The sequence below is a fragment of the Strongylocentrotus purpuratus genome, unplaced genomic scaffold (genome assembly GCF_000002235.5).
Source record: "Strongylocentrotus purpuratus isolate Spur 01 unplaced genomic scaffold, Spur_5.0 spur5_scaffold_2, whole genome shotgun sequence".
Lineage (NCBI taxonomy): Eukaryota > Metazoa > Echinodermata > Echinoidea > Camarodonta > Strongylocentrotidae > Strongylocentrotus > Strongylocentrotus purpuratus.
The window spans coordinates 10,393,257-10,405,882 of NW_022145605.1; the positions used below are offsets into that span (position 1 = coordinate 10,393,257).

General features: G+C 34.5%; 1 protein-coding gene across 1 annotated transcript; it reads right to left on the reverse strand.

The window, feature by feature from the left end:
• Positions 1 to 5,688, reverse strand: LOC100894057 (TLC domain-containing protein 3A). The gene is made up of 5 exons (XM_003726068.3): positions 5,458 to 5,688; positions 4,630 to 4,716; positions 3,837 to 4,038; positions 2,617 to 2,712; positions 1 to 1,672 (listed from the first exon to the last, which is right to left on the reverse strand). The coding sequence occupies exons 1-5, from the start codon at positions 5,595 to 5,597 to the stop codon at positions 1,334 to 1,336; spliced, it is 864 nt and encodes a 287-aa protein (XP_003726116.1). The 5' UTR covers positions 5,598 to 5,688; the 3' UTR covers positions 1 to 1,333.
• Positions 5,689 to 12,626: the final 6,938 nt, after the last annotated feature.

The window sequence follows — 12,626 nt, forward strand, 5'->3', positions numbered from 1 at the left end:
GGGGGGGGGGGTCTTAGGCTCATTATGGTATCCCTGATATACATTCATTTAAATGAAGAGGCAAACTTTGTGCAATATCAACAAACTGATCAAACAAGCATAGTAATTTCTCTGACATAATAATTGGACAATATTAAAAGAGTCCTGAATAAATGATGCTAGAACTAACTAGAAATCATATTCAACATCCAAAAAAAAAATTGATTTGGCAATTAAAAAAAAAAAAATCTTATTGCATAAAACAGGACATGAAAACAAATTGGACAGAACAAAAACATTTCCATGGTTGCACTGAATATTGCAGATATTATATTTCAGCTACAATGCCACAGATGACCTTGAATGAATTTCATTTAAAGATTAATTTACTTTATGGTTTTATAATCCAAAGACATGCATAAGAGGCAGATCCAATAGTTTGTGACATGAGGGGAGGGGGACCATCAGCCAAAGGTCTCTGACGAGCAAAGAAATGTTAATTTGGGTCGGTTTAGAGGACGGAGTATGTTTTGGCTGTTACATTAAATTAGACTGATTTATATTAATCAAAATATTGTCATAATCCTCTTGTAATCCTATCCCTTATTATATGAAGATGTGGCAGTATACAAAGACAAGGCACATAACCGTAGAGAATGAAAGGCAGAAAAATATATATATATAGTAAAATGTAAATACTCATTCCACAACTATATATTTCACCTCAAAATAATCTCTGATCTCAAGAACTCTGTAAAATTCTTATTGCTGACATAGACAATATAATTGAAAGCTGAAAATGTTTGCACAGTACCTTCAATCAGACTTACCCGTAAAGAGAAAATTGAGTTCTGTTAACGTGAACAATTTTTTTTCAAATTATGGAGTCATTTGAAAGAACGTCGTTTCAAACATGTTATACAAGCATTTGCTATTTTTAAAATGCCAGTTTGAAAAAGTATTTTCATTTTTTGGTCCATAAAATGTGCGATTTCAGAAACTTTGGTTGCTAGTATCACTTGCCCCATTTAAATTCACACATGATTATCAAGGGAACCACACCACTGTGTATACGATGATAAGTCACAGATGCTTGTCCTAACACACTGCACACACAGTGGTGTGTGACAATATTTACTGGTAGATGGCTTGACTCGATGAACAGTTTGAATGACCAAGTTTCAAACTAATTCTTATTTGCTAAAATGATAAACTCCAAGAAATTTTTGATATATTGTAAAACAGTTTTGCATATTGTTGTGTTCCTGCATTCGATAAAATATAAGAATGCTTTCATCTTCTTCATTTCAATTTGTTTTCCCTTACCAAAACACTAACTGACCTTTAATCAAAGTTAATCGGCTTTGCCAATACTTCGTACTGATGGAGCAGTGAGATTATTATCTTGCATACCATTTCCTATCTGTTTGGACGGACTTGAATCCCTGACCTTCCTCTCACGAAGCACTACTTTTAAGAACTTGTAAAACCACATGATCTGCATGGCAAGAAGGGCCGCGCAACCCACGTGGCATATCGCCCTCATGGTTGAGAACGTGTCGTAGATGGAGAGCCCCTTGTTGTTGGCGTAGGCCCAGTACAGGAACGGAAAGAGTAAGACTCTACAGAAGAAGAAACTAACTAGGTAGGTAATGCTGTTCACTCTGTAGAGAAGTGTGTCTCCCATATCAAGCTGCAGAAAGAAATCAAATAGCAGTCATGAATATTTGAATTCCATTTTGTTTTTTTGTTTGTAAATAAAAGCTCATTCAGACAAAAGTCTGCAAAACTATTTTTAAATAAAGGAAAGATTAAGTCACCTGCTGGCATGTCGAATGAGATAAATGTAGAGAGCTTCACATTTGTGTACCCTGCACAAACAGGTCAATGAGTACACATAGGGCCATTGGTTTTGCAGAATTTTTACCCCCCCCCCCCCCTCATAATATTGCCTCGTGCCATTTCATGTATGCAACATTTTGCTGCACTGTTTTTTGCATTAGATTATCTTTGATCTACTTCATGCAATTTCTGGAATGAAAAATAGAGTTTCTACAAAGGAAACCTGGTTCGAGTGTTAAATAGGACTTTGAATGCCCAAATCTCCAATATAATACACCAGTTATACCAACAAAACCATTATCATAGTAACAATAGACCACACATAATATAATATTATCCTGAATGACCAAAGATTTTGTGAGAAAGAGGTCGGTGTCTAGACGGTCTGTGACTGACTATTAAACTACGATTATCTGTGGTGGTGGTAGTGGTTATTTTACCCGACTGCTAAGCAAGCATAAATGCTTGTTAGTAAGCAACCGAGGGACCTGGTAATGAGGTTTAATGCCTTTCAAAAGGGCACTGGCGCATCGACTTGGTTTCGAACCCGGTCGCCAGATTACGAGACCACTGCTCTACCAACTGAGCTAACGCGCCTCCTCCAAGTTATAAGTAGAAAAAATAATCAAAAGTATATACATAATACAGCAAAACCTGTCCATAAAGACCACAGAAGGGAGTCAAGAAAAGCGGTCTTTATTAGCAGGTAGTCCTTCTGTACAGGTTAAGTACATGTTGCATACACTATTCATAGACAGGTGGTTGCTAAAACAGGTTTGACTGAATACAAAATACCTTAATGAGGATGGTTCTTATGTTGATTGCTGGGGTGCTTAACTCTGCCAGGAAGAAACAGCCCACAAAGAAATCACCCTTTCCATTGCGAAGAAGCTAATAAAACAAAGTGGATTAATAAATAGGCATTTCATGAATCTAGAATCTAGAATACATCTTGTCAGGGTTTCTTAAATGATGCATCAGACTGTCCAGAAATATACATAATATATACAAAGAGTTTCACCAATTTCATGGTTCCACTAAATAATTCTGGGGGTTTCTCGTTTTACATTTTACAAATGTTTTACAAAGATATATGCACATTGAATATTACTGCTATGATACTCACATCATTCATTATATAAGCATTAATTATATATTGAAAGATAATAAACATGAAAATAAAATAAAATTTAAACTTGAAAAAAAAAAAAATCAAAAAATCTGAGCATGTACACACTGCCAAGCCCTGCATGCACACTTACTCATCACTTCCTAATCATCAAGATCATTATTACATCCTACTTCATCTCATAGATGATTACTTGTTAAAAATACACTAATCCACAGTTCTTGAGTTGAGCAATATCCTATTTCTATCGATCGAGTGATCAAGAAGATTTTAAATAGACATGATACATGCAGAATCACTGGTAATAGATACAAATGAGTGAACTCAATAGGGACATTTTGTATCACGAGAACTGCATTGCTTGGACATTCTAATATTTAGACTTCAAACACACTGATTAAGTTCATGTTTTGACATCAATGGAAAAAAATGGTATATTCTACTTGGTAGAATGAAAAACTACAATCATAATAAAAGTGTTCATTGTATTCATACTTATAACGAAAAGTTGCTGACTAGACCAAAACAAAAAACAAAACAGCACAGCATGACACAGTAAGCACGGTACATCACAAACCAAAATAAAATAAAACACCTTCTTTATGCTTGTGCTTAAATATGCTGTTCCTTTATGTCTGTCATGACGTATGTACCTTGTTTTTATGCACAGAAACCATCACTTTGTTGAAAGGCATCCTTTTGAATAAATGTTTAAATACCTTTAAAAAATAACTAAATAATTAAATTAATAAATTAATTAATGAAAATCAATAAAAATGGATAAACAAACAAACAAATAAATAGACACACTGACACACAAAGGAATAACTAATTAATGATAATTTACACAGCTAACAGACTGGTAAACAATCATATCTCTCCTTACCATTACAAAAGGGTAGAACACAGCTGCCAGCACAAGATGATGAGATACTAGTACCCACTGCTTGTTCAAGAATGATGCTATTGCCTTTCTGGTGGGGGCATCATTCAACTTTTTTTCCTCCCGATGAACGATATACATAGCACCAATATCGTAGATCATGTACGGAACTCCGAAGCTGCAATAGATATCAACTAGCAAGCATCTTTCAAGTAAGAAGTAAAGGAAAGGAAAGAGTTCTAAGATTTTTTTTTTTTTTTAAAGGATTCTTTACTTCTGAAATGATCAAAAGGACGAATAACATTGCATATTTTTAATATTTTGCATTAAAATAAGTGTCACCAGTTGTTTGATTTATCTAGTTTTTTCTCCTTTAATACTTTATTAATCAATCATAAGAATTCCAGCTACAGTCAAACCTGCTTTAGTGACCACCTGTCTACAAAGGCCACATTTTTTGTTTCCCTTGAAAATGGTTTCTCATTGAATCATGTACTAAAGGAGCCTGTTTACATAGGCCATTTTTTGTGTTTCCCTTGGGTGGTCGCTATAGAGAGGTTTGACTGTAATTCAATCCTTATTAGCTTGTTCCTCCATACCTAGTGTATATCCATTAAAGGCCGTCACTGACAGGTGGCTATCTCATCAACTCAGCTCTCAATTAATACAAGAAAAAGAGGATCATGGGGGACCAACAGGAACCAATTAGGCATTGTTTTCTATATAGAGAGAGCAAGTAGCCACAAGTAGTACAGTTGGGCTTTAAGATCTAGACGAAAACTAAAAATTGACTTACCGGCTGAAAAGAACATCTTGATAAGTTTCCCTGATAATGTTGATACCCACAACTATAGCAAGAAGGGCTTGAATGATAGATGTACATCTATTAAAAAGAGTGAGAGGTAGAGACAGAGAGAAGAAAAAAACAACTAATTATACCTTTTATGTCAAATCTGGGTTGTATAATTTTGTTTACTAAAACTATATCACAAAAGTCATTGACTACCGGTACTAAATGCATCTTTTCAACAAATGTGATGTATTTTCTGATATAAAACTCTCATATATTATGAACAAATGAATACAGCACACCAAATATCAATCATCTTTTATTTTCACCCTAAATTAGGCTTGTCTGGTCATGAGAAGAACAAAAAAGAAATGATAAAGAATCAAACAGATGGTAAATAAGAAATAAGAAAAATAAAAGAAAGAGAAGATCTATACAAAGACATTAGGAGAAGAGGAAGGAGAAGACAATAAAGAAAAAGAAGAGAAAGGAGAAAGTGAAGTAGGTGAAGAAGCAGAAGAAAAAGAAAAAGAACACAAACGTCAAAGCAGGCGCAGAAAAAGCGAACGTACAACCGAAGAAGAAGAGAAACTAACCAAGGAGAAGTGAATAAATAAAATCAATAACACGTTCTTTCATTTGTATTGCATCAAATTATAATTAAGCCCTTATACATGTAGAGTGTTATTTGATTAACAATTAAGCATTTATGAGCTTATATAGTTATATTCCAATACAGACTCGAAGTCCACATTAGGCAGTTAGTGGGACTGAGCAATTGATTTTGTACATGAACATTCCCACAATAAACAGATGATTAGTGGAAAACATTACCTTAATGCAATTGCTGCACACGACGCTTCGACATCATTTTTACTCTTTGAAAACAGTGAAAATGAACATTTACGCACAACTAAAAAGACAGACGGGAAGAAAATAGATCCTCCCACAATCCAGGCAACGTCTGAAGTCATCCCGTTTTAACTTATTAACGTTGTCAATGAAGCCGACACACATCATGACGTCAGCGTGCCAAGTGCGAAAGGGGGAACTCCCGAACTGTGTGTAAATCCGAGAGCGAGGCATCGAGCGTGTACCTGTGTACGAATCGAATCAAATCAGGTTAAATCAAGATCATTGAAATAAACTGTAATCATATAAACTGAAATAAACTGAAATAAAATAAAGTCATACAGATCACATCATATTAAATCAAATCAAATTAAATTGAATTATTATTTTATTTTTATTTTTAATGGATTTTATTTTATTTTCTGCATTTTCGCAAATATAATAACGGAATAACAAAGAACATATTAACGTAATGATAATAAAAATATACATACAATAATAACTTTATGTCAACTTGTTGTTTACATATATAATTAATTACAAAATTAATATTTCTATAACATTATTGTAAATTTAAATTATTCGAACTGTCTATCTGTGGAGAAAGTACAGAAGACCACAATCATATAGCGATGCTTGACTATGATGGCGGCCTTAAAATCAAATCAAATCTATTCTAATATAATCTTATTTAATAAAATCTCAGTAGTCAAATCATGTCAAATCGAATCGAATCGCTTCAATCAAATCAAACCAAGTTAAGTCATTGACATATTAAGTCAAATGAAATGAAAATCATATCAAATCAAATCAACACAAATCGGAGAACAATGTAACCTATTCAAATCAAAATGATAATGAATTCAATTAAATGATTTTTGGGATAAAACAAAAGACATGTATTCGTTACTGTTTAAAACATTTCATGAACTAGCACCTAAATATATGACGGATAAATGTGTATTTAACGAAAAGAGTTACGGGCTAAGATATAATGACAATTTAATGCTTCCAAAACCAAGAACCAATCAGTGTAAACGCCGGTGTAAACGTACATTCTTATATCGTGAATGTGTGTTATACAATGAACTACCTCTTAAGCTCCGTCAGTTAGGCACACTAAATTTGTTTAATAAACATGTTCAAAAGTACTTCAGTTATTTTGATATTTGAATTTCGCAATCCCATTGGCTTTTGCCATAAACATAATCAATTTAATAACAGACTAAATTAGACAATGTGTAGAATATTTTAAAACTAATTAAGTTAACATTAACATTAACATTAACATTAACATTAGGGATGGTAGGAGATATTTGAATAGATTTTAATGATGTTTGTTAGTGTTTTTTGTTTAATTTAATTTAATTTAGTTAAGTTAAATACAAGTACAATGTTTTTTAATTAAGACTTACTATTTTGTTATATCATTACTTATTATAGTATCATTATATATATATATATATATATATTGGAATCCATGGAAGAACAGAGCCATTAGGTTAATGGGTCTGAAATGGACTATCCAACCGTATTGATCATTCTATCATTGTTATATAAGTCTTTGATTTTGTTATATTGTGTTATTGTTTTTTATGATCATTTTCGGAAATAAAACAAAAGATGTAATTCAAATTAAAACAAATTAAATAAATGTTTTAAAAGGCCCGAGAATAATTAGGCCTATATTTATCAAGTCAACCTATATATACATTATGTTCAACATTCCCCCCTCACTTTTCTTTAGTTTTAAAACTGTAACCAAATGTAAAGGACATTTTTTTTCATTCGTAGCGGGTAGGCTACGATACACTGTCAGAATGATATATTATCGTTTATGTAGAATGATATAATAAAAGCAGTCGTCCCTATGGAAAGGAAGCCCATTCAATCCCATTTGTTTTCCCTCATCCACTCTCAGGCTTTGTCCGTCCGTCTCAATAATTATTAAATTTATCCCTCCGTGTTCATTCCCGTTTTGATTTCGGCCACTTTAAAACAAAACTAGGTTCAGGGCTTTCGCGTTTTTGAAGCATGTGCAAGGGATGTGCTATAGGATTTTTAAGGGGAGGTGTTTTTTTTCCCCAATTCATGAGAAAACTATTTAGTGGCGAAACAGCCAGCCGGCGAATAAGCGGGGGGGGGGGAGCACTAATTATGTTTGTGAACACTCTTTTTTTTCCCCCTCAACATCAACCTCTCCCCCCTTGAGCCAAAAAACAAAACAAAACAAAACATTTTAAACTTTTTTTTGCCGGGGGGGGGGGGCATAGATAACACACAGATAAAGGGCATCTTGACATTCTAACACACCCCCTTTTGCCAGGGGGGGGGGGGTGTTTGAACACCTAAAACACCCCTGTTTGCCAAGGGGTGGGGTGCTTGAACACCCAAAACACCCCCCTCGATACGCCAATGAGCATGTGCATACCACTCCCCTCCCCGTCTCCTCTCTAAAACTAAAAGAATGTTTTTGTTCTTGAAAACTTGAATAATTAGAAAGGATGCAGGCACGGAACGACCAGCACTGCTTTAATTTACTCGATCGATAGGTCAACGGAAATAATGATCTTGTCAGAAGGGAGCTAGGCGCTACCATGAGAAGGGGGGGGGGGGGGATACTTTCGAAGGGATGGTTGAGTGACGGTGAAAGGCACTTATTTTTATACAACAAAGAAAGACAATGAAATATTATTTTTAAAAATCGGTTTGATTTAAAAGGAATTCTCTGTTTAAGTTAAATACAAAAACAGGTTCTTTAAAGATAATTATGTTCCTGCAGCCAATATCGCATTATGTAGAACTTTGCAGGAATTATGGATATGTCATGTATGTCCTATCTGTAAAATTTAAACGTTATCAGTGTCCGAGTATTCAAATTTCACAAGGAAACCCGTTTACTTCCTAGACTTCCTTGTCAGACACTATTGACTGACATTTTTTGTTGTTGGTAATAACATACATGAAATGAGCTGTAACAGGTACATGAGCATTACAGTCATCAATACCTCATTACCTGTAATGGCCAAAATTAAACTGATTGAATCTTTGTGCAGCATAAAACGTACGACCATTCGATGCAAGGGTCTGAAAATCAAACTATTACTTAAGTGATTGAAATCACTTATGTCGGTTTGACAACTAATGGACGTTATTTTCCCACAAAAAGCCATTTTCAAACTCTTTTGTTTTGAGGGAAGTTCTAAATAAGTATTGTTTTTCAAATGCCGTTGGAATTTAATCTTTTCATTTTGTTGACCTGCAAATGGGACATGGAACCTTTAAATAAGACTAAAAATCCTTTTGAGTGATAGTCCAGCTCTTTGACATGACTCCTGAAGCGAAAATAACTATTCTTTAAGGACATCCAAAAAATGTCATAATTATGTAAGATTGATTTAATATGATTATTTAGATTACGTCATCTATATAGTACGGTCCCAAAGGAACATAAAGATGAAAAATCCCTGAAGACTTGGATTTTAATCAAAAGGGATTCTCTATTTTAATTTGTTTCCAGTAATTAGTGAGTGGGGCCAGCTTTAATAGCTGCCGGGGCCAGAAAAAAGGGGGGAAACATCACATTAGGGGCCTGTGGCGAGGGGGTGGGGACAGTGTAGACAAATACTACCCCCCCCCCGCCACATGTTCCTTTTTTTATTTACGCGAAATTCTTTGACCAAGTAACGCCTTTCCCTTCCATCAAGAACCATACATGATATTACATTTTTATATCGGGCTTTCCCGCCAAAATATTTAAATATTTATTGTGATAATTGGATCGACTTTTTCATACTTGACTTTAATTGATTTATGGGTTGTATTGGTTCTTTTTTGTAGTCTCTTTTCGGCTCTCTCTCTCTCTCTCTCTCTCTCTGACTGTCACTACCCCCTTCCTTCTCTCTCTCTCTCTCTCTCTTTCTCTCTTTGCATATTTCACACCAATCTTTATCACTGGTGCTATCTCACTCATACCATCTCCGCAAATCTTCTGCCCATCATCCCTCATGGTTATTCGGACTGAAAAAAGGTATCGAATGAAATTATGTTTGATGGATTAAACAAAATTGCTAGCCTTTGTGTACTTTGTTCACTTTGTTCAGAAGTTCATTATTGTTTTGTATTCATTGAATTTACTTCTTAAAGCTCCAATTCTTTTTGGTACATACCATAGTTTATACAAAACTGCAACATAATATAACAAAGCTTTTTTTATCATTATGATAGATGATAAACAAACATAAATACAACATAATTCATTGTTCATTATTTCACAATGTAGGTTATATAGTAGGACGAAAATATATCACAAAAAGACAAAATAGAAAGATACTACCGCACGGCACAGTTAAACTAGAACAAAACAATGCTCTTTTCAGAAAAAGACTGAATACTTAAACAAAATATACAAAAAAATAATGAGTTTCATATTTCTCAACATATAATTATACCTGAAATAATTTTTTTGAGTTTGTCTGTTTTCACGATCTATCCCAAAACACTCTCCCTTCCGTTTTTCCTCTTAATAACTCCTTGGACTTCCCTCCCTTTCAGAACATATGAGAAATGAAATGTATAGTGGTGTAAATGGTTTGTTAGAATACTACTAGTGATAACGATAATTATGATAAGAAGAAGAAAAAGAAGAAGTAAGCGAAGAATAAGAAGCAGAAAATATTGAAGTACAAAGCAGAGAAGCAGAAGCAGAAGAAGGAGACGAAGGAACAGTTTAAGAAGAAGTAGAAGGAGAACTTGCGAAGAAGAAGGAGAAGGAGGGGGAGAAGAAGAAGAAGAACAACAACAACAACGACGACAAGGTAAATAAGGAGAAGGAGAAGAACAAGAAAAAAAAACAACAGGAAAGATAAGAAGAAGGAGAAGAAGAAAAGAGAAAAAGGGCACAGTGAAAATACGTGCTTTAGTACAGTAGAGTTTGACTTTTTGAGGATACCATACGTAGTTTCCTGTTGATTTGATTTGTGTAGCTACAACATGAACGTAACGTGTACAATCGCTCGAAGACGACGGAAATATCACCACTTTTGCTTCTTTCGTGGTAAGGACTTGCACAATTTTTACATATATATGATTAAGAATAATAATACAATTCATAACATTTGTAGTAGAATCTCATAGTATTGCTCAATATGCTATTTCGATTCTGAAATTTGTGTGTGTATATTTTTGTATTCGGCGCATCTGAGCTGCGGCGTCCATAATTTGGTAGCGGTTTACCAGACCCCCTGCAGCCATAGGCTTCGGCGTGGCTCGTCACTATGCACACAGCGCCGATTCAAATGAACTTGGCGCTCAAGCATTTTCACCCTCCTCGTTCAGCTCAGCCCTCTAGGCTCTAGCCTACCTCGTTCAGCCTCAGAGGACAACAGTGTTATCATATAGTTTGATATGCATGATAATAATGCCTGAGACAACATTCATTATTTAACCCATCATTTGATTTTGAGAAATGGGCTAGACTAGACGTTCTAGGTCTAACTGTTAGTCACTAGAGACTAGAGTCTAGTTCTAGTCAATTTAACTTTTGCAGACTAATGAAAATCAAGTCACTCATATTCAGTTAGTTTTCTTAAAATTAAAGTAAACGTTTAAGTTAAAGCTATAATAGTTGAGTAAATTTAATGCACCAGTTTACGGTCATGGGCGCCATTTTAATTTACGAGTAAACAAACCAAATGACCTCTAGAGGTCAGTGATTTATGCGTAAATTAAGATTGCGCCCATGCAAATTATGATGACATCACTGCCTGCGCGCTGCGTTGTGCGCTTACATCATAATTTGCATGGGCGCAATCTTAATTTACGCATAAACCACTGACCTCCAGAGGTCATTTAGTTTGTTTACCCGTAAATGAAAATGGCGCCCATGTCTGCGCATGCACACTGTTGTAAACGTAAATGGTGTATATTACCTACATGTAGTCTAGTTTTTGTTTTTGATGTGACTGATGTGACATGATATTCTGTAAATATCCAGGCAGATTCTCAACTCCTTAACCTCAAGTCTGTTCAGCCTAACCTTTCATTTAAGGGCATACGGCCAAGGACTTGGTAATAATAATAATAATAATATTAATAATATGATAATAATAATAATAATAATACACAACATTTATTAGGCTCTTAATACGGGTCTCTCTAAGCGCACCATAGTCTGAATTAAAATTATTTACCAAAACTTAATAAACACACAACTTATACATCTGTTCTTTATTCAATAAATCATGCATACAGTGTATATAATAATAAAAATAGGAACGAGAACAAACATACATACACATGTACATAAGGTCAAAAAAAGGATCAAACATAATAATGATAAATGATTCAGAGTTGATATCAGATTATCACCCAAACTTTTTTTTTATTCCTAACTCATTTGAATAAATGCAGTTTTACTATAACTACTTTTTTTTTTAATCCAGTGGAGTTGTGACTAAGGGCACGGCTATGTCTTGGCTCCTCTTCTCACTGATAGTATCAATTTCATATTAAAGATGTCTAGCTAGTGAGCTCTTCGTGAAATGGTTTAGGAAGATCAGAGACATCTCTGTATTTGGGGGATAAAGTTATGACTGTCTTCGAGAAATAGACCCCATGTTCCTCTGTAAAGGGTGATGTACAATGTACACAAAATCTCAAATGTGGATGTATGTAATCACCCAATCTCGCACACTACAAATCTTCCAAAATCTTCAGAATTTTCTAGTGGACTCTTCTTTCTATTTGTACAAAGCACTTTAAAATCGGACAAGAATTTAACCAAAAATGTGGCAATTTGTTACTGGAGTGATAAAGCTTGCCAAAATTGCTGATCTCTGACAAGAGTTCGCGATGTCGCTCCTGCTGGTAACGCAATTACTGTACATGCAGTGTATGTGAAAATGGTAGTTTTTGAGTTGCCAATATGTCCCTGACTTAACAATAATAGTTACTTGTAAGTGTACTTTGGCACGTACAGGGAATTCGCTCAATTTAGCGACACTCTCCGCATGCCTTTTAAAACTAATTCTGCTAAAATAGTGTTAATTAGCTTGATCCTGTACATGTAATTTATTGGATTTTTACATTATGAATGCTGATATGATCAAGGTACATTCTCATTTTCATGAACTGCTTAATTTCATTTCAGG